Source organism: Spathaspora passalidarum, assembly GCF_000223485.1.
Source record: "Spathaspora passalidarum NRRL Y-27907 unplaced genomic scaffold SPAPAscaffold_2, whole genome shotgun sequence".
Taxonomy (NCBI): Eukaryota; Fungi; Ascomycota; class Pichiomycetes; order Serinales; family Debaryomycetaceae; genus Spathaspora; species Spathaspora passalidarum.
The window spans coordinates 1,039,177-1,060,964 of NW_006767426.1; the positions used below are offsets into that span (position 1 = coordinate 1,039,177).

The window sequence follows — 21,788 nt, forward strand, 5'->3', positions numbered from 1 at the left end:
TTAAGGCGTGTGTCGCATCGATAGGCAAATCGCAGTTGCCAAGATCAATGCCGTAACTATCTCCACAAAATATTCTAAACGTAACTGATCCCCTGCTAGGTACCGCCTCATCTAATTTGCTCAAAGGGAGTAGCGAATGACCTTAATTATTTTTGTAGGCGTGATGTTTGCATCACTTCTTAAAAAAAAAAATAAAGAACCCCAGTGTTTGTCCCCACCTGCTGCAGAAATATTTTCAGCAACTGGAAAATAATCTAAATTCTTTTTTATTTTTTTTTGTTTTGTACGTGCCGCGTGGAATTGTGCACAATAAGATTTCACGGATCTGTTCAACTAAAAGAAACTTTGACATTAAAAAATATTTCTTTGGTCCAGGTTATGAGCCTTCTATTGTCGGATGACTGGACGTTCCATGCATACGGATTCTATTCCGCGGTGAAAAAAATCAAGGCTTTTCTCGGGTATGCTATGGCATGGACGCCGTAATTAGTTTCTATCTTATTGATTACACTGATGAGTTGCACGGACTTATCAATTACTTAGCCACCGTGCCGCAAAAAAATCATCTAGCGAAAATTATTTCCACTAAACCTCTGTCAAGATTTTAGAAATTGTGCAGGGGTGTACAACACATTATTTCACCTGCTAAATGTCATATACTCCAACTCCACAAAGCAGGAACAGTTTACGAATGAACCCTAAAAATAGCCCGGACCATTATCTTGGTTTTATCACTACAGTTACATACAGAACAACCAAGTAGAAGCGGCACTGTTCTACCTAAACAGGAAATCCCGCCCAGGCCCCTAATGCCTTGTCAATATTTTATCAGTAATTTTTCGCAGTGGGTGATAATACCCGATCACGTGACTGACCCTATTTTTTTCTTGAACAATAGGCCGCGCGCGCCAAGGAATATGTTCCGGAGACATCTGGCCAAGAAAATTTTGGTTTGTGTTTACATTGTCTCGGTTTTTCCGACGTTGTTTCCACAAATACGGCGTGTTCTGGAACAGCTGACGTCTTATCTTTGATAATATAGTTTGGTTTTTTTTTTTTGCGGCATTCATTTGTATTTTTTGCATCAAGGGAAGCTGGAGTCGGCTGTTGCTTTGCTTGTTTGGGAAAATTGATCTAACTCAACAATGGAAACAGCCGATCGGTGCTATTCTTGGCGATGCTCGATTTGCGAGTTATGGAATGATTAAACGAGATAACAATGGGAATATTATTAAGATGTTTTGTTTGTGTGTTCAGATCTTGCAGTCAATTTGTGGATGGTTATGAGCAGTCATAAGTGGTAACAATTTAATGCTTGTTGCTACATTGTTTGCGCCAGATTTTTTCCATGGGTAAAGATCTCGTGCAATACTTCACATTGTGTATATAATTCTTTGTTAAAAGGTTCAGGATAATACAATGACAAAAGCATTGTATCAGAAAAACTGTGTTTACGGTGCTATCGGCACTTACTCCGCCATTATTTCTGTATTCGTAATGCACCACTAAATTGGCATCGATCTATGCTGTCTTGCATAACTAGAGATCATGCAAAACATATTAGATTCAATATAACAGAAATGTGATCATAAAAGTCACACGCTCAAGAAATCGTAAGAGAATGCAGTATATACCAACATAATAAGGTTGTCCAAGATCAATGTCAAAATACAAGCGCAACTCTCTATTAGTACATCATTGATTGTGAGCTGATCTTATGCCCAGATCTTGGCGGAATTGGTCATAATAGTGTATAATTCCGCTGCAAGTAAATAGCATGATCAAGTAAAATGCTTGAATACGGAACAAGTATCCATTCTAGGATATTTGAGCATTTACTAAGCCTTTTGTAACGGTTTCTACACTTACGTCGCCTGTGATGTAATCATAGGGGTTTATTGTAGTCATACAAATCAAGATTTGCAGCAAAAGAAAAAACAAAAACCTGGAGTTGAAATTATGCATGAATGATCTGATGCATAATTTATTTTTTCAAAGTTTTGCGCGTCCAAACAAAGCTTCCAAAAGAAATTTAGCCTTACTCCGCCACACGCATCTTGACAATTCCAGAATAACTTCAGCCTGATGACAACTCAAAGAGAGAACACTTACAGCATTGGTGATGTGTGTTGATTTAGATTGAGCATATTCAGTTTATGCATGGCTAATGCAAAGAGTCGCCTGATTTATTTCCGCGGAATTGCGCGCTACGCCTCGTCATTGTTGGAATGTAGTTGCAACCATTGAAAATTGTAATAAATAAACGAGATAGTGGTTAACAATAGTCATATGTTTATTTGGTGAGGACTCCTCACTCCTGCAAGCGCACATATATCATCGTTCGCCTTATGGCGATGCCGTAGTGGGGCCACTACAACAATGGCTATGTTTGATGTCAAGGCGATAACTCTGCCTTCGGGCAATTCCGGCATACTGGTCTTATTCCGAAGTGCATAAGATTATTTATTTACTTGGTTACCTCACGCCTTGCAGCGACTTGGTACCATGACTTCCGTTGCTGGCTATGTTCTTTGATTGAGACGTGACTTCAGCAATGAAGCCATTGCTGATTCCGCTCATATTTTTGTATGGGCGAGTTGATACCTTTGCATGATCGTGATCTTTGCCGTGGTGACATCATTTTTGATTGTTTCTATCTGAATGGTTTTGGCCTTACATGTATCAATAAATGACTGTTGCTCTGCCTAGTTTTGCACGTCATAGTCGTAATATCTTACTAATCGATCCTATTTGAAAGTGACGCAATTAGAAACATGATTAATATTCATCAATAATCTAGAACAGCATTGTTACTCTATTCTCAAAATAGGCTCTGTTGTGCATATTGCCTGATGATCATTTGTGTCATCTGATCCATGATACTGCTACTGATATACCTTTGAGAAATTGGATTTGCAAAAAAAAAAAAAGAAACTATTTACAATATTGGCTTTGTTCTCTTCCAATTCCATTGTGATTACGATTTTGACGTTACTTCTCTTAGTTGACTGGTGAAAAAGTTCAAAAAGGCAATTGCGACAATTCACCTGGAAATGATTTTTCAAACAATCTTGCAAAATTTTATGAAATACCGAAAACCGTTTAAAAGTTCTCCACAATCAGCATATAGAAAGAGGTGGTACTAGCAGTGATAAAAACCAATTTAAACTTCATATAAAAGTAAATACAAGCGTATTTTGAAGGTATGGACCTAAATATTGATATTTGAAAATTTGCTAACAAAATTGAGTAAGAAATCTATAAAATCGCAGTATATTGCAGGAATATCACCCAATTTTTTAATCAAGGTTCCTAATGGAATAAACACTACATATATCATCTAAGCTATGTGTTTGTACTCAAATAAAGGTTGAGAACTGCCGAAATTTAAGAGATTTTCATATTCTGGGTAAATTTTATACAGTGTAAAATTCATGAAATTTTTTCGATCAGAAAACTTGCTCGTATGGCGCAGTGGTAGCGCAGCAGATTGCAAATCTGTTGGTCCTTAGTTCGATCCTGAGTGCGAGCTTGTTAATTTTTTTGAATATTCTAACTATCACTTTGGATCATTCTATGACTTTAATTAGGCGTAGCTAGGTGATTCTAGAATAGCTATTGTTGTTTTTTTTGGGAAATTTATGTAGCATGTAGAAATAACCTTTTTTCTTGTGTTATGTTTATCACCTGACATCATCAAGTTTTCGGGTAAGACTTTTTCAAACCTATCCAAATCTAGACCAATACATATGTCATACAAACTGATTTTGTGTTGGTGTGTAATGTTCTAGTTCTATATTAACAAGCTCGTTTCAAACCAGGGTAATTGTTTTTAGACCAACTTTGTCCCAAAGCGGAAATGTAATGAGCTGCAGTGAAATATTTTTTCTGGCGTTTGCATTATGGAGATTTTGTGTTACACATATAACCTTTGACGGCATGGTGGCTCGTTGAATGTTTCACATTCCTGCTACACTTTTACTTGACAGGTGTAAATTCATATTGAATTCCATTTGTGAAACATGTAACACGAGCAATTTTGAAAATAAGCAACAGTACCTTATATGAAACAAAGAGTGGAAGTTTAAACTTACAAATAAAAACAAACAAACAAATAACGAAACAAAAATAAAAGGTGGCGCGCGAGGATGTGAAAAAAAAACTTGAGATGGGGAAGTCATGACACTGATCTGACATATCTAACAACCAACCAGAGCCATTAGCTGACAAAGTTTGATTTTACATTTGCATTCATTCATTCAAATACCCTGCATATTTGTATCTTGTTTATATAGACTTGGCATTTCTGCATTCACAGCGTTGTTATAGAGCCATTGTCCAGTTTTGCCACTCATGCCAAGCACGATCATAATAACACCCCAGATCGAGGAGGGTGGTTTGGTTGAGAAGGAATTTGATAGAGATAAGCTTCTTGAACTATTGCAAAATCTATGTTTTAATTTGGATACTGATCATTTAGAATTAGAAGCTGTCGTGTCCGATATTGCCCGAGGGTTGCCTGATCGAATTGAAATTGAAAAATTATATGAGTTCGTGGCGGAGGCATTGGCCAGTAGGATAGTATATCATCCAGATTATGCTATCCTTGCCGGTAGGATCGAGATCAAGAAATTTGATAGCATTGTTCCATACACATTCAGTGAAAATGTCAAACGACTCCAAGCATACCGTCATCCTCGAGTTAAAAACAGACCGTACTCTATGTTATCTGAGAAATATTGTGATGTTGTGATGAAGCATGCAGCGTTCTTTGATGAAGTGATTGATAAATCGCGAGACAACGAATTGACATATTTTGGAATCAAGACATTAGAGAATTCATATTTACTCCAGATGAATAATCAAATCGCCGAAACTCCACAATACTTGTTCTTGCGTGTTGCCATTGGAATTCACTTTGATGATCTTGAATCTGTAGTGGAGACATATGACTTGATGTCGCAAAAGTACCTCATTCATGCTTCCCCCACATTATACAACTCCGGCACCGAGTTCAATTACTTGTCGTCTTGTTTCCTCCTTGCCGTCAAAGAAGACTCCATCGATGGAATCTACAAGACTCTACACCAAGCAGCACTCATATCCAAAGCTTCAGGCGGGATAGGTATACACATGCACGACGTCAGAGCCAACGGTTCATTTATAGCAAGCACAAGTGGGATTTCCAACGGGTTGGTTCCAATGTTAAGGGTATTCAATAATACTGCAAGATATGTTGACCAAGGAGGCGGGAAACGGCCAGGTGCATTTGCAATGTATATTGAGCCATGGCATGCTGATATTTTCGATATACTTGACATGAGAAAGAATCATGGTAATGAAGAACAAAGAACACGAGACTTGTTTTATGGATTGTGGGTTCCTGACTTATTTATGAAACGAGTCAAAGAAGACAAGGAATGGTCATTATTTTCTCCCGACGAAGCACCTGGATTAAGTGATGTATATGGGGATGAGTTTGTGGAATTGTATGAAAAGTACGAACGTGAAGGGTTGGCAATTTCTACAATCAAGGCGCACAAGTTATGGTTGGCTATATTGGAATCGCAAACGGAAACCGGGGTGCCATATATGCTCTATAAAGATGCTTGTAATTCCAAATCTAACCAAAAGAATTTGGGGACCATCAAATGTTCAAATCTTTGTTGTGAAATCATTCAATATTCCTCGCCTGAAGAAACTGCAGTTTGTAATATCGGCTCATTAGCATTGCCTTCATACTTGAAGACAGCCGAGAACCGTGCTGGCGAAGAAGTATTGGAATTTGATTTTGTTAAACTACACAAAGTTGCCAAGGTGCTAGTTAAGAATCTAAACAAGGTTATTGATGTTACTAGATATCCAGTACCGTCAGCCGAACTCTCTAACAAGAAACATAGACCAATAGCCATTGGAGTACAGGGTCTTGCTGACTTGTTCCTCGAGTTACGACTTCCATTTGATTCGCCTCAAGCCAAGCACTTAAACATGCAAATTTTCGAAACTATATATCACGCCGCAATTGAACAATCTACTGAACTTGCATTCCAAGAAGGTCCCTATGAATCATTCGAAGGCTCTCCTGCATCACAGGGTCTTCTCCAATTTGACTTGTGGAACCATAAACCATCACCATTGTATGATGACTGGGACACATTAAAGGAAAATATCAAAAATTTCGGATTGAGAAACTCCCTCCTTGTTGGGCCCATGCCTACTGCATCCACATCGCAAATCCTTGGGTTCAATGAGTGTTTTGAACCATACACTTCAAACATATACACTCGTCGGGTACTCTCAGGCGAATTCCAAGTCGTTAACAAGTACTTGATTAAGGATTTGATTGATTTGGGAATTTGGAATTCCAGCATGAGAAACAAGATCATTATGGAGAATGGGTCAATTCAGAACATTGCCAGTATTCCACAGGAAATCAAGGACTTGTATAAGACAGTTTGGGAGATAAGTCAACGAGTCATAATTGATATGGCTGCTGACCGTGGGAAATTTGTTGATCAGCTGCAAAGTATGAACATCTATTTAAAACAACCCACGTTTGGAAAATTAACCAGTTGTCATTTCTATGCTTGGGAAAAGGGGTTGAAAACAGGGATGTATTATTTAAGAACTCAAGCTGCAACACGAGCTATTCAATTTACGGTTGATGCAGAAGAAGCCAGCAAGGTAGACAACGTTGAAGTAAGCCCAAGCACACTTAAGCGAAAGAAGTATTTGGAAATTGATCATGTTCTGCTCAAAAGAAAACGAGAAGCATATGTGACTCCCGATTCCCAATCCCGGGAAGACCCCACGGATATTTATGATTCAACCCCGCTTGTTTGTGATATTGTCGAGACTGGAAGTTGTCAATCGTGTTCGGGATAAGAAAAGCCCATACCCCATGTATCTAGCCTGTATTATTTGTATATATAAAAAATTGTACATAGTCTTATTGTCCACGCGACTTTAACTTTCTATTGGCGAAATCTGCCACCTGTGACATCCCATCTTTGGTCACGAAGAACTTCCTCTTGATCTTATCCGACCAAATAAGCACCCCCAATTCGGAAGCATAACTTGACAACTTGTCAAATTCTTGTTGGTTAGGGAAATCCTTGAACAAATACCCGTCAAATGTCTGTATTCTGTCCAATTCTAATTGCCACAACTTAATCTGATCCACGACGTTAGGAGGCAAGATTTCCAATTTGTGCTGTGCTACTGATCCATCCGCTCTGAGAGCCTGACTTTGTGGTGCACCACCGGCAGTGTTGATATTGTGACTGGTATCAAACTCAATCTTCTTATCTAACTTTTCCTTTGCTAGCACTTTCATTTGAGGATGGGCATGAGTTTCCAAGAATCGAATGATTTGATCAGCCGTTATACCGTTGTATAATGCGTTACGAATGGATTCCCGAGTGATTTGGCCACAAACCATATTGGCGAATCTCGTACGTAAATGAACAAATAGATTAAGAATGGCGATTTCAAGGGGTGAATTTGTGTATGCATATAATTTGAAGTTGGTCTCGATGATAACCGTTCCCTGTATGTTTCCTGGTGGTGCTGTTTGCAGTACTTCATTGTCAGTACCGCCTTCGACTGAGTCAAGAGCTTGTTCAACCGCCATGGCTGGTGTTTTGAGCGCAGATGAATCCGAGGTTAATGTGGTGGCTAATCTTGTAGGATAAAATCTACTGGATGTGTCTGTGCGTCGGTATACTAATCCGTAATCTTTCAAATCTGCCAACATACTAACTTGAGTTTCACTTAAACTGGACACAGCATAACTCTTTCCTAACTCTAGCGAACCAAGGACAAATATGAAATTCAACACGTCAACTGGGTCCATGTTTAACTCCTGGGTCAAATTCAAATATTGTAACAACAACGTCCAGATCTGGGCATTGACATCCTGTAAAAGAAATTGAAATCCCGTGTTTGTAATTTTCAAATTACTGGCACCTCGTCCTGGGCCCTCCATTAACCCGCCTAGTCTCAATAACGACAACACTGAATTTGACGGCGTGGCAGTGGATTCCGTCCCCACCATGAAATGCAAGATAGTTTCCCACTTTGAGGAGGCAAACGAGTCAAGAAATGCGACATCAACCTGGTGCTTATCCACGGTGGTGCTGATACTTCCAAATGCAGTGGGGTCTTGTGATCCCGTGAGACAGTCTCTAAAGTTCTGTCTAAATGTAGAATGCAATCGTATATGAGAAGCCTTGCTGTCGTACTCAATCAAATGCAACGACTCCAATTGTTTCAATGCTTCGTATTCGAGCTTCCGGGCCAGGGGCATGCACCACTTATCCAAGTCTCTCAATGCAACCGGTTTCTCATTGAAGATCATGGACATGATGAAGAATTTTGCCATGGGAGAGAGCAATCGATAGATCGAAAGACAAGTTGCTGGAGCTTCATATAGTTTAGACTGCACAGTCTTAGGAAGACCTTCCAAGTATTCATTGACTGTTGCCTTGAAAAGGTTGCTTGATGACATGGCTTACTGGTGATACTTGGTTTTGGTTGTAAAACTTGCCTGTCTTTAAATTTTTGAAGACCAAAAAAAACACCGCCAAAGTCACATGACCAAAGTCACGAGACTCCATCGAAAATTTTGGCAGCCCAAAAATTTCCTTAGCGAAGAGAAGAGAAAACATTAGTAATAACACAGCATCTTCTACAGTAACTCACCACTTCTATCATGCCACCTAAGAGAAAGGCTTCTAGAGTTGCTGCTGAGTCAGATGAAGCATTCCAGGAACTTTTCCAACCAGAGTACAAGGGAAAGAAACTCACTGACGAGATCAACACCGCGGAAGACAAATGGAACTTACTTCCTGCGTTCTTGAAAGTCAAGGGGTTAGTCAAACAACATTTGGACTCATTCAACTATTTCGTGGACACGGACTTGAAAAAGATCATCAAGGCTAACGAACTCGTCTTGTCTGATGTGGATCCCGAGTTTTATTTAAAGTATTTGGATATTAGAGTTGGCCACAGATCGAAAACTCCTAACGACAAGCTCGTGCTTATGCCACCACATCAATGTCGTTTACGAGATTTGACTTATTCAGCCCCAATTTTTGTGGATGTGGAGTATACCCGTGGCCGTAAGATCATCGTGCATACTGATTTGGAAATTGGAAGAATGCCAATTATGTTGAGATCAAACAAGTGTATTTTGGACGGAGCTGATGATAACACCATGGCCCGTTATGATGAGTGTCCCTTGGACCCAGGTGGGTATTTCATTGTTAATGGTACTGAAAAGGTCATTTTAGTTCAGGAGCAATTGTCCAAGAATAGAATTATTGTCGAGGCTGATGAAAAGAAAGGGATAGTGCAAGCATCCGTCACTTCTTCTACTCACGAGCGTAAATCCAAGACGTATGTCATCACCAAGAACGACAAGATTTACTTGAAGCATAACTCCATCAGTGAAGATATCCCTATTGTCATTATCTTGAAGGCTGCCGGTATCACTTCCGATTTGGAAATTTTACAATTGGTTTGTGGATCTGATCCAAACTATCAAGATTTATTCGTGGTGAATTTTGAAGAAGCGGCCAGATTGGAAGTGTTCACCCAACAACAGGCTTTGAATTATGTCGGTAAGAGAGTCAAGACTATTAGAAGAGCAGGCGCACCTAAATTATCACAATTGCAAGAAGGTATTGAAGCTATTGCCACCACTATTATTGCCCATTTAACCGTGTCTGATTTGCAATTTAAAGAAAAGGCCCTTTATATCGCTACCATGGCCAGACGTGTTATCATGACCATGCACAATCCAACCATGGTTGATGATAGAGATTATGTTGGTAACAAGAGATTGGAATTGGCTGGTCAGTTGATGTCATTATTATTTGAAGATTTGTTCAAAAAGTTTAATTCCGACTTTAAAGCCAACATTGACAAAGTGTTGAAGAAACCCAGCAGAACTTCTGAATTTGATGCATTACTTTCGATCAATATCCACTCCAACAATATCACCATGGGTTTAAATAGAGCTATATCTACCGGTAACTGGTCGTTAAAGAGATTCAAGATGGAAAGAGCCGGTGTCACTCATGTCTTGTCACGATTGTCGTATATTTCCGCCTTGGGTATGATGACTCGTATTTCGTCGCAGTTTGAAAAATCGAGAAAGGTTTCTGGTCCAAGAGCATTGCAGCCTTCTCAGTTTGGGATGTTGTGTACTTCAGATACCCCAGAAGGGGAAGCCTGTGGGTTGGTTAAGAATTTAGCATTAATGACACATATCACTACCGATGACGAAGAATTGCCAATTAAGAAGCTTTGCTACATGTTGGGTTGTGAACCTATTTTGGGGGTCGATTCCGCTACTTTGCACGATGAAGGAAACTTTGGTATTCATGTCAATGGTACCCTTGTAGGAACAACCCGTTTCCCTGGTAAGTTTGTGGAGAACTTCCGTAAGTTGAGAAGAACCGGGAAAGTCTCGGCTTTTATTTCCATACACACAAACACCCACCAACAAGCTGTGCACATTGCCACTGATGGAGGTAGAATCTGTCGTCCATTAATCATTGTTGAGAATGGAAAATCAAAAGTGACTGCGGAACATTTGCTCAAGTTGAAGAAGGGAGAGTGGGCATTTGATGATTTCTTGGTGCATGGATTGGTCGAGTACCTTGATGTTAATGAAGAAAATGATTCCTTAATTGCATTGTACGAGGAAAATATCAATGAAAACAGCGTTCCTACTACCCATTTGGAAATTGAGCCATTCACGGTATTGGGTGCCGTTGCCGGGTTGATTCCATACCCTCACCATAACCAATCGCCTAGAAACACATATCAATGTGCGATGGGTAAGCAGGCAATTGGTGCAATTGCCTACAACCAATTCCGAAGAATTGATACCTTGTTGTATTTCATGGTTTACCCACAACAACCAATGGTCAAGACCAAGACTATTGAGTTGATTGATTACGATAAATTGCCGGCAGGTCAAAATGCTACTGTGGCGGTGATGTCGTATTCCGGGTACGATATTGAAGATGCTTTGGTTTTGAATAAGGCCAGTATTGATCGTGGGTTTGGACGTTGTCAGGTTGTGCGTAAGAACACGATCCAGTTGAAGAGATATCCTAACCATACCAAAGATATTCTTTCCGGTATGAGAGTTGACGAGCATGGTAATCCAATTTTCCCCCATCAAGCATTAGGGCCAGATGGGTTGGGTGAAGTTGGAGCTAGAATTGAAAATGGGCAAATTTATGCCAACAAGTTTGTTCCTACCAATGCTGGGGAGTCTGCCTTGGGGGGAGCCAGTGAACCAACCAATGTTGAAAGTCATCGAGAAACTCCCGCTTACTATAAGGGTCCTGAGCCTTCGTATGTTGATCAAGTTATGATGTCTGTCAGTGATAACGATCAAGCTTTGATCAAGGTGTTATTAAGACAAACCAGACGTCCGGAATTGGGGGACAAGTTCTCTAGTAGACACGGACAAAAGGGGGTTTGTGGTATTATTGTCCAACAGGAAGATTTGCCATTCAACGATATGGGTATTTCGCCTGATATTATCATGAACCCGCACGGGTTCCCATCTCGTATGACGGTAGGTAAGATGATTGAATTGATTTCTGGTAAGGCTGGTGTGTTGAATGGTACGTTGGAATACGGGACTTGTTTCGGTGGTTCTAAGTTAGAGGACATGTCCAAGATTTTAGTTGACAAGGGGTTCTCGTATTCTGGTAAGGATATGTTGTATTCGGGTATCACTGGTGAGTGTTTGCAAGCGTACATTTTCTTTGGGCCAATCTATTATCAAAAATTGAAGCATATGGTTTTGGACAAGATGCACGCGAGGGCAAGGGGTCCAAGGGCTGTGTTGACCAGACAACCTACTGAAGGTAGATCTAGAGACGGTGGGTTGAGATTGGGGGAGATGGAGAGAGACTGTGTTATTGCCTATGGTGCTTCGCAGTTGTTGCTTGAAAGGTTGATGATTTCTTCTGATGCATTTGAAGTTGATATTTGTAACAAGTGTGGTTTGATGGGTTACAATTCGTGGTGTACGACTTGTAAATCTTCTGAGAATATCATCAAGATGACGATTCCATGTGCTGCCAAGTTGTTGTTCCAAGAGTTGTTGTCGATGAACATTGCTCCTAGATTGAGATTGGGTGATGTGTTTTAGCTTGTATAGAGTGTATAATATAGAAAATGAGATAAAGAATTGACCGAGATAAACTGATTAATGGCAAGTAGGTGGATAGAGATTGAAGATAAACATGACATTGATTGGTTGCAAAATGCAAAATTGCAACATAAACTTTTTTTGTAAAAGTCGTGTGCCTCCTAAAAAGTCATCCTAAAGTTTTTTTTTACTCCCCCAATTTTTTGTGTCACTTGATTCTTGTTTCTGGCTTTTGCTTCTTGTTGCTTTAAAGTGTCAGCCCATAAACCTAAGCTAGTTGTGGTGCTATTTCGAAAAGTTGTCTTGTTTTTTGCTATTCAGATTAATAATTCATTAGATTCATTCCAAGTAGGATGTCGTCCCCGCTGTCATCGTCTCCTACGCTGCCACTATTAGTTGGTTCCAGACCTAGACAACAGCAACCACTGGGCTTAACCACAATTTTCCGACCCACAATATTGATCTTCTGTTCCCTTGTACTAATAGCATTCATATTCATCAACCTGAAGAACAAGTCCCATCTCGATTTCGAGGATGCCGTGTTCCTCACCAAGAACTCCATCAAGGAGCTTAGAGAGCAATACTTTGCCGATGGGTTTCATCCTCGAAGAAGAATAAAACTACACAATGAAGTGGGCCAAGACTCGCAGGTGCTTAATCTGGATATCGATTATCCCTTGAACAACGTTGTCAACTCGTTTTTCCCTATCGATGCGGTGGTTTCGTTCAATGCAAGTTTGCCTGAGGACGATCCGAGCGACAATATCACCACCCATGACTTTATTGCACGATATGCTTCATTCAGTCCCATTCTCAACTATCGAATGTCAAGCAAGTATAAGGTGTTGCGTGAAAATGCTTGTTCCAAATTGAAAGGGCGTGACTTAAAGGAATACAAGAATAAAACTCTCATTGTCCTTCGCGGAGAGTGTACATTTGTCGATAAGGTTTCCAATTTGCTCGAATCCAACTTAAATCCAAAAAGCATAATCATCGCCAATGATGAGCCATACAGAGGACTAATCACCATGTTTTCTAGTGATTTCAACCAGGATGGTTCGTTGCGCATTCCAATCTTGTTTATAACTAATGAGGATTACCACACTTTGAAAGCGATTGAAAAGTTGGGTTTGGAAATTGATATAGATACTGCGTATATTGGAAGTTGGTTAAGCATACTATTATCGATGGTTTTGTCGCCACCATTGCTAATTGTGATTTTCTATTGCATAATTATATGTGGACAGAGAATCAGAAAACGTCAAGTTAATATTCAAAATAAGAATATGGTCAAGCAACTACCAATTTACATTTACAATATTGATCATTTAATTGCCAGTCAGTTTTTCCAAAAGTATTTAACAACTACGTCGCAAACAAACATGGTTCCTAAAGACAGTGAAGCCATGGAACTATTTGATTCACCCAAGGGCTCAATTCAAGGTGCTTCTTCCAGGATAATAGTGGGAGGTGTTGATGTACGAGCATCCAAGGACTCACTCCATGTCATAACTGCCCCTGACGATTTCTTTCCTGCTTACAAGTGTTCAATCTGCTTGGACAAGTACGTTCCTTTAAAATCAAAAGTGTTGGTTCTAGAATGTAAGCATTTCTTTCATGAAAAGTGCCTATCCAACTGGCTTATAAATTTCAAACGAAGTTGTCCCTTGTGTAATTCCACCTTGCATAAACCAAATAATGCATATTTACTTGCGGATGATCAAGAGTATTATGGAAGTATGGATTTAGAAGCTGGATTTGATGCTTCACCATCACAACAGGAGAGTATAACTAGTGAAGGAGACGAAGAAGATTTCTATATGGCTGCGTCATCGCCAAGAAGTGGTTTAATACTAAACACTAGTAATGAACCAGTAGAGAGGTTTTCGTCATCAGAATCAGGGGACTCGACACAAGAATCAAAACCAAAGACCCTGACTGCTGATTCAGAAACATTCTTTACGGCGCATCAACAACTTCCTGAGGTTAGACCATACACACCTGACCATCTCAAGGTACCTCCAGCTGAAGGTTCAAGCAGGCCCAGTTCTATCAGATCTCCAAGGTCATATTTGATTTCTCGACCACTGCAGATATTAAGCCGATTGTCCACAGCTGCACCAAGTGATGAGGCGGATCTAAGCGTCAGTATAGATTCTGACGAATTCGTTGCTCCGATCGAAGGTTCTACACGAGATGTCGATAGAAATACGCTTTAAGCTTCACCACATACGATCTTTTCAATTCTCTTTTTCTATTTTGTTACATTTTGGGTATGTGTTTTTTTTTGTTTTAATTTATTTATTTATTTTTACATATGGTGTTTTATAGTTTGAATGGATATGTACAATTTGTTAATTAGTTAATTTGGTAATTTATGTCATTGTTTTTTTTTTGAGGCGTCAATGTTAATTTCACTTTGATAGCAAACGTACACATAGACGATACACTACGCCTTGTAAGCTAGCTGTTCATCGAATCGTCTAATAATAGCCCGTTTTAAATATGCTCAATACCTCGTGTAGTGAGTAGCTACCGTAAGAATGCTAATCCCGATCTAGTGACAGAGGGGTCTCCGGGAATTTCCGGGTGAACATCTCCACAAATTATCACGTGATCATATTATTAATGGGTGTGCCATAAGATGCCACATAGTTAAGGTGGATTATTTTTTCGGGCTTTAGTTTAGTACGTTTTCCAACAAAAGTTTTTCCTGTGTGGATTTCGAGACCAACGTAGTTCCTTTCGGAAGAAGTTTACAGAAACACTCAGTCGCTTCGGGTATAGCAGCCGAAGAGTTCTAGACGTCATCGATAATATCCCCTGTTCGTCCAGGAAGATACACACATTAAAAAAAAAAAATAAACAACCATGGTGAAAACAGAATCTCCTGCAACAGCAATGTCTGGGTCGCCGGGATCAACAAACACCGACAATTTCGGCACTCCTCCAAAGGAAGGAAGTGATTCCCAATCTCAAGTGGATGAATCTACACCTTCAGATAGCGAAACCACCAAACAGAAACCCAGACGAAGGAAAAAGAAAGTGGAAATCGCCTGTGTTTATTGTCGTCGGTCCCACATGATTTGCGACGAATCTAGACCCTGTCAACGATGTATTAAGCGTGGCATTGGCCATCTATGCTACGACGAACCCTCAAATATGAGACAACGCAAGAAAGCTGCCACGTTGAGGAAAACCAAGAGTGAAGGGTCAAGTGTTCCTTTGCAGGCTGTGCCTCCTGCCCCAACAATGTCTATTCAACTGGACATAAGGAACCAGAACATCCCTGTGCAAGAGACACAGCCCCAACAACTTCCGCTACCCCATTATCGTCCTCAACCTAAATCCTTGCAGAAATCAGTGCTATCTCAAACATTACCTTATAACCAAGAACCTTTCTTCTACTCGGAACATGCCGGCAGTGAATTCAGTTCGTTGAACGACTTTTTGTCCATGATTGATGATCCTGAGTTGGTACACGGTGCCCTCACCGATGACCCCAATGCTATGTTAAACTTTGGTGTCGATCAAGTGCAACCACAACAGCAATTCCCGCCTGGTGATGGCAAGACTAACAGTACTACTAATTTACTGAGCATATTTGCCATGTCTCCTAATGCCAATTTGTTCCCTGCCACGTTTGGACAACCTGAAATTTTGCAACAACAATCACAGCCACAACCGCAACAACCCCAACAGTTGCCAGCGCAACAAAGACAACAAACACAACCAACACAACCATCTCAACCTACTCAGCAACCACAACAACAGTCACAACAACAATCACAGCAAAACTTTAACCAAGAATCCCATCAACCTGTAATTTCCGATTCAGCAAGAGACAAATTTTTCCTTACTGCTGCCGATCCTACCACGGAAATCTCCCCTGAAGAAAGATTGAAACAAGTCATCAAGGCTAAGTTAGAAGCTGGGTTATTACAACCATATAATTATGCAAAAGGGTACGCTCGATTACAAAGTTATATGGACAATTATATGAATATCACTAGTCGACAACGTATTCTTAAACCGTTGTCGATTTTCCGTCCCGCATTCAGAGCCATTGCACGGACATTAAAGGATGTTGATTTGGTTCTTGTTGAAGAAAGTTTTGAAAGAATGTTGCTTGATTATGATAGAGTGTTTACATCCATGGCTATCCCTGCTTGTTTATGGAGACGTACCGGTGAGATTTATCGTGGTAACAAGGAGTTTGCTTCACTTGTCGGGGTCACCGTGGATGATTTAAAGGATGGTAAGTTGGCGATTTACGAGTTAATGAGTGAAGAAAGTGCAGTTAATTTCTGGGAGAAGTACGGTGCTATTGCTTTTGACAAGGGACAAAAAGCGGTGTTGACCAGTTGTAATTTAAGAACGAAAGACGGTATAAAGAGGAAAAGTTGTTGTTTTAGTTTCACTATCCGAAGAGATCGGTATAATATTCCCAGTTGTATAGTGGGAAACTTCATCCCCATTGATCCAAACTAATTTTGTATTATTAATAAAATATTTATTTTACTTACTCTTCTTCTTCTTCTTCCGAATCTTCTTCTTCAGAATCTACATCAATTTCTATATCATCGTCTTGTTCATCCTTCTTCTTTTGTTCAGCCTTGGCTTTTTCTTCTTCTTCCAAGGCTTCCTTCAATATTCTCATCTTTTCATCCTTGGTTTGTCTTTGGACAATCACATATTGCCCTAATGGGGTCTTTTCCCAATCAAAATCATTCAAGAACAATTGCACTTCGGTCTTGTTAGATGGCCCGTATTCAACATTGGATCTTTTACCAGTTATGAAAGTAGCATTGGCGTTCAACTTTTCCACCAATTGATGCAATTGTTTATTGAATCTAATATTCTTGGACTTCTTGGTGAATCTTCTCAATGACAAGATAGCGGGAGTGACCAATTCTGGGAAAGCAATGGATTTAGCATACAACCCAAAAAATTCACTGGTTAATTCAATAAATTGCTCACATAACCCATCTTGGAACACTCTAGTACCCAAGTATGCTTGGTTGGCTTTAATATTGTGGTCAAAGTCAAATGCTTGTAAACTAGAACCCTTAGGAGCTTTAGTCATGGCAGTGGAAGTCAAAATTTCAGAAATCAATGGGAAAATAGGAATGTAAACCCCGGTAGATTGTGATAATCTCAACAAAGATCTAATCAAATAGAATCTCAATGGGAAGAATTGGGCAGTTGGAATCAACCTGATAGCACCTAAAGTGACTTGAACCAAGGGGTAGATCAATTGTCTCAAAGGAGATTCCTTAGATTTATGGTTTTGAAGTTCAATTTCAGGATTACAATGTTGCGACAACACTCTTGACCAGAAATCTAATGAGTGACAGTATTGCCAGTTGTAAATGGTCTTGTAACCCTCCTTAGCATTGGAAGTGGCATTGATACTGTTTCTCAAGTGAATGGCCAACTGTCTGATATATTCAAATCCAACTTGATAACTCAAGGTTTCATCAATTCCGTATAATTCACTAGCAGAATTCTTGCAGAAGTTGATTTGGGACATACTGTGAATATTGGTCTTTCTGCAGTTTTGCAACATACCAGAATATGACAATTTCAAAATGTTTTCCAACACAGATTTAGGATATTCCTTGGCAACATTGTTCAAGAACGCGAATGTGGCAATTTGGGTTTGGATATCTGGTGTGGTTGACCATACATCGACAACAGAACTGAGTATTTCCTTTAATAATCTTCTGTATGACAAGTAATATGGAATCAATTCATAAATGGATGATAAAACCAAAGCAGCAATTTCAGTATTAGTGATATCCTTCAACAAAGTGATGAAAGAACCAGCATGGGATTTCAAAATGGAGGAGATTTGAGTAACATTTTGATTCTTTTGTGGAAGAGTTCTAACACCTTGACTGTTGGTCTTGTATTTGACCAATTTTTGAATGGCAACTGGAACCTTTTTAAGAACAACGAACATCAATTCAGAAAATGCATTTGGATCAGTGACTGAGTACTTGTAATCTTCTTCGTCGGAGTTGTTGATGTTGACAGCTGCTTTGAAAGCGATAGTAATATTTCTAAGAAGCTTTGGAGATGGCTTTTCTAATTGTTGCTCCCATTTCTTGACTAATTCGAGAGTTATTTCAACCTTTCCTGGAGCAGTAGCAGTGTCTGCCTTCTTCTTTGTTTTTTCCTTGACTTCTTCTTCTTCTTCGTCTTCTTCTTCACTTTCATCCTCATCCATGGCATCTAACGGGTTGACACCTTCAAAATCTAACAACTCGTTGTCGTTTTCCTTTAAATATTTATAAAATTCAGGATCTTGCTCTTCCAAGTTTTTCAAGTTTTCCTTCATAACTTCTTCGTCTTCTTCTTCTTCAGAAGATTCTTCATCGTCGGATTCCTCCACCTTCTTCTTCTTGGTTTTCTTTTCCTTTGGAACTTCGAATCCACCAGCAAAGAAGTCATCTACGGACATGTCTTCAAACACTTCTTTGGCCTTCCCATCTTTACGTTTCGGTTCAGAAGCTTCCTCACTGGTTGATTTACCCTTTTTCCGTAAGGCAATCTTCTTGCTGTGTGATTGAACCTTCTTTCTTTGTTCAATAGTGTGTTTCAAGTGTTTATTCTGAAACTTCTTGGTTTGTTTAGATACTTTAGCCATGGTCGATATCTATACTTTTACACCTAACATAAACTTTCAAACTTTACTGAAAAAAAATCTCAACCTTCGATGAGCTGAGCTGAGCTCGCTCGCGCAGGTAAAAAAAAATTTGTATTTTTGTGTAACCAAATTTCTATACATTGTCTCTCTATTAATCAAATTTCCCCATAAATGCATCTCTAACCCAATTAAACAAACGATCATAAACCACCAGTGCAGCATTATCATACAGGATATCATGAGCACTATCTGGAAATATCTGCACGTCAAAATTCTCCACTTTGTTATACGTAAGTCTATCTATAAACCACATCAGATTCTGTATGTGGACATTGTCATCACTGGTTCCATGAACTATAAGGAATCGTTTTGGTGATTTGAATTGGTTAAAATCTTTGATTTGGGCGTGTTTCTCGTAGTTTGGGTTCTGATCTGGTTTGTTCATGTATCGTTCAGTATATATCGAGTCATAGAACAACCAGTTTGTAACTGGTGCAACTGCCATACCAAACTTGAACGTTTCTCCATGATCATACTCTAAACATTTCAACGTGGTGAATCCACCATATGACCATCCCCAAAGCGCTACCTTGTCCTTATCAATAAACTTCTTGTTCACGGCAATATATTCCGAGGTTAATGTAGTTATATCTCTTGGTTCCCAATATCCAATATTGTTGGTAGCATACGAAGCAAATTTCCATCCTTTGCCACCAGTCCCTCTTGGATCAATCACTAATACAATTGCATCCAATTTCGCACTTATAATATTCAAAAATCCAATATCGAATTGTTTCTGAACATTTTGACTTCCAGGTCCTCCATACACATGAACAAACAATGGATATTTACGTTGAGTATTGAAATTTGGTGGCAAGATTTCCTTAACATTAAGTTTGATTGGATTACCATCCTTGTCCTTATCGATCCTGATCTCCTTGAATACCACTGTAGGAATATTCACATTATTTAAATTCGTCTTTGTGACATCATAATAGTTTATCGCTTTTGCCTTTACAATTATTTCCTTCTTATTCTCACTTTCATGGATGTCGGCCATATTGAAAAGTTTCTGCCATGGTTGTTCAGGTCCACTATAAAACAAATTTAAAAATTGCCCATCAGGTGAAAAGTGTGCTTCATAAAATCCATCTTCTTCGATATTGGTAATTGGAGTCATCTTGCTATCGTTCATGTCTATTCCCATTAAATGAGAATCCATTGAACTTCTCGTGTTAGTTAAAAAGTAAATGAAATTTTCAACCGGGTCAAACACCGCTTTTGATATAACATCAAATTCTCCATCAGTCAATATCTTTGGTGAAGATGATGATGCATTATCAAACAAAGCTAATCTGTTTCTTCCATTTTGCACAATAACGTCGATATATTTGTTTTCGGGTGAATCCTTGTTACGAATAACGGTAATTGGAAATTGCTTCTCTATCCATCCATTATATTCAGCTGTCGCATTTTGCATATTAATTACTTTAATCTCTGATCCTGGTTGATACAATTTTCTTGCAAGTACCCTACTAGTTCTATCTGTGTTTTTGATCAAAAAATTGGTATCATCGATCCATGTAGCATCATAAATGATATATTCCTCACCCAACGACGAATCTTTATCTTCTAATTTATCTAACTTCTTTTCACTAACATGATAATTGAAGAGAGTAACTATTGGATTTGGAGTACCTGGTTTAGGATACTTGAAGGCTGTATGTATGGGGTACTGATTCACACCTTCGACACTCTTCTGATCCAGCTGATCATATTGAGCTCCGATTTCATCACTTGGTTTAATATAATAATCCAATTCGACTTCATCAACATTGGTATCATTTAGTTTGGCAAATATTAAATTGTTTTCATTAGGTGACCACCAATACAACTTCAGCTGGACTTCTTCTTCATATACCCAATCTGGTTTACCATTGAATATATTCTTAGATCCATCGTGAGTTATTTGTGTGATTTGTTCATTTGACACTTGATAAATGAATAAATCGTGATTGTGGCCAAACAATATATAATTCCCATTAGGTGAAAATTCTGCAAAATGTAGTTTCTCGAGTATTTCTTGTTTTTCAAGATTGCGCTTGCTGGAAGGCGGTGGTTGAATTGGAGTAAATGCCCCTGTGATTGGGTTATATACCCAATATAATGCGAATGACAGTTTTCGCCACTGTTCAAGCACGTCAGTTTTCACAATTTGTACGGCATTCTTGTCATCGATTGCTTTGGCTGGGTTTAGTATATAATCCTTGACATAGAAGAAATTATTGCTGTATGCGAATTGAATACTAGACAAGAAAACCTTTTCATATTTGGTGTTGATTTGGTTGATTATTATTTCGTTGCCTTTGTTGGTTAAGTAGAATCCACCACCACTTGTACCTCCTTCTTTAGGGTATTGCTGAGGAGAAAGCCAATCGACCTTCTTTTGAAATGTAGCATAATGTCCCTTCCAGTATGATTGTAAGGTTAAGTTTCTGAAACTTGCATCATATTTATTTAATGTAATATTTGACCCACTTACACTAACATCAGTTTGCCAAGTTAATTTAGATGCCAATTGCGAAGGTGATAATTGGGAATATGCAATAATTCCACCAACCCATAAAAGTACAAAAAAAGCTGTTATAGCAGAGCATACCTTTGCATTTACCCCTTCCTTCTTATATCTGATAAACGTGTTCTGAAACGTCGGGCTCATATTGAAGTCATCAATATCTTTCCCCTGTCTTGCGGAATAATTCTCAATATCTTCAAATAATACAGATGATTCTGAATCAGTGGATCCTCGTGAATCAACCAGAGGTGTTTGTCCAGAAGTGGATTCTTCAAGATCTGGTAGTCGTTCTGGTTCCAGCCACTCTTGCTGATCTACCATTTCATATTCTTCCACATGACTAGGTGGAGAATTTCGCGAAAACATACTGACGCTTTAAT

General features: G+C 39.1%; 7 protein-coding genes across 7 annotated transcripts; 4 read left to right on the forward strand and 3 right to left on the reverse strand. All coding sequences in view use genetic code 12, as the record gives it.

The window, feature by feature from the left end:
• Nucleotides 1–4,353: 4,353 nt before the first annotated feature.
• Nucleotides 4,354–6,885, forward strand: RNR3 (Rnr3p; the record flags this gene model as incomplete). Its single annotated transcript, XM_007373662.1, has 1 exon — nt 4,354–6,885. The coding sequence occupies one exon, from the start codon at nt 4,354–4,356 to the stop codon at nt 6,883–6,885; it is 2,532 nt and encodes an 843-aa protein (XP_007373724.1).
• A 64-nt stretch (nt 6,886–6,949) lies between these two features.
• Nucleotides 6,950–8,509, reverse strand: SPAPADRAFT_135256 (TFIIH/NER complex subunit; the record flags this gene model as incomplete). Its single annotated transcript, XM_007373663.1, has 1 exon — nt 6,950–8,509. One exon carries the CDS (start codon nt 8,507–8,509, stop codon nt 6,950–6,952), a length of 1,560 nt encoding a protein of 519 aa, XP_007373725.1.
• A 204-nt stretch (nt 8,510–8,713) lies between these two features.
• On the forward strand, nt 8,714–12,234 carry SPAPADRAFT_70306 (DNA-directed RNA polymerase III core subunit; the record flags this gene model as incomplete). The annotated part of the gene is made up of 1 exon (XM_007373664.1): nt 8,714–12,234. The coding sequence occupies one exon, from the start codon at nt 8,714–8,716 to the stop codon at nt 12,179–12,181; it is 3,468 nt and encodes a 1,155-aa protein (XP_007373726.1).
• Nucleotides 12,235–12,534: 300 nt separating this feature from the next.
• SPAPADRAFT_134915 (uncharacterized protein) lies at nt 12,535–14,400 on the forward strand (the record flags this gene model as incomplete). The annotated part of the gene is made up of 1 exon (XM_007373665.1): nt 12,535–14,400. One exon carries the CDS (start codon nt 12,535–12,537, stop codon nt 14,398–14,400), a length of 1,866 nt encoding a protein of 621 aa, XP_007373727.1.
• Nucleotides 14,401–14,893: 493 nt separating this feature from the next.
• CWT1 (Cwt1p) lies at nt 14,894–18,247 on the forward strand (the record flags this gene model as incomplete). The annotated part of the gene is made up of 1 exon (XM_007373666.1): nt 14,894–18,247. One exon carries the CDS (start codon nt 15,053–15,055, stop codon nt 16,670–16,672), a length of 1,620 nt encoding a protein of 539 aa, XP_007373728.1.
• NOC2 (mRNA-binding ribosome synthesis protein) lies at nt 16,704–18,833 on the reverse strand (the record flags this gene model as incomplete). Its single annotated transcript, XM_007373667.1, has 1 exon — nt 16,704–18,833. The coding sequence occupies one exon, from the start codon at nt 18,831–18,833 to the stop codon at nt 16,704–16,706; it is 2,130 nt and encodes a 709-aa protein (XP_007373729.1).
• A 151-nt stretch (nt 18,834–18,984) lies between these two features.
• Nucleotides 18,985–21,774, reverse strand: STE13 (Ste13p; the record flags this gene model as incomplete). Its single annotated transcript, XM_007373668.1, has 1 exon — nt 18,985–21,774. The coding sequence occupies one exon, from the start codon at nt 21,772–21,774 to the stop codon at nt 18,985–18,987; it is 2,790 nt and encodes a 929-aa protein (XP_007373730.1).
• Between the last annotated feature and the right edge of the window lie 14 nt (nt 21,775–21,788).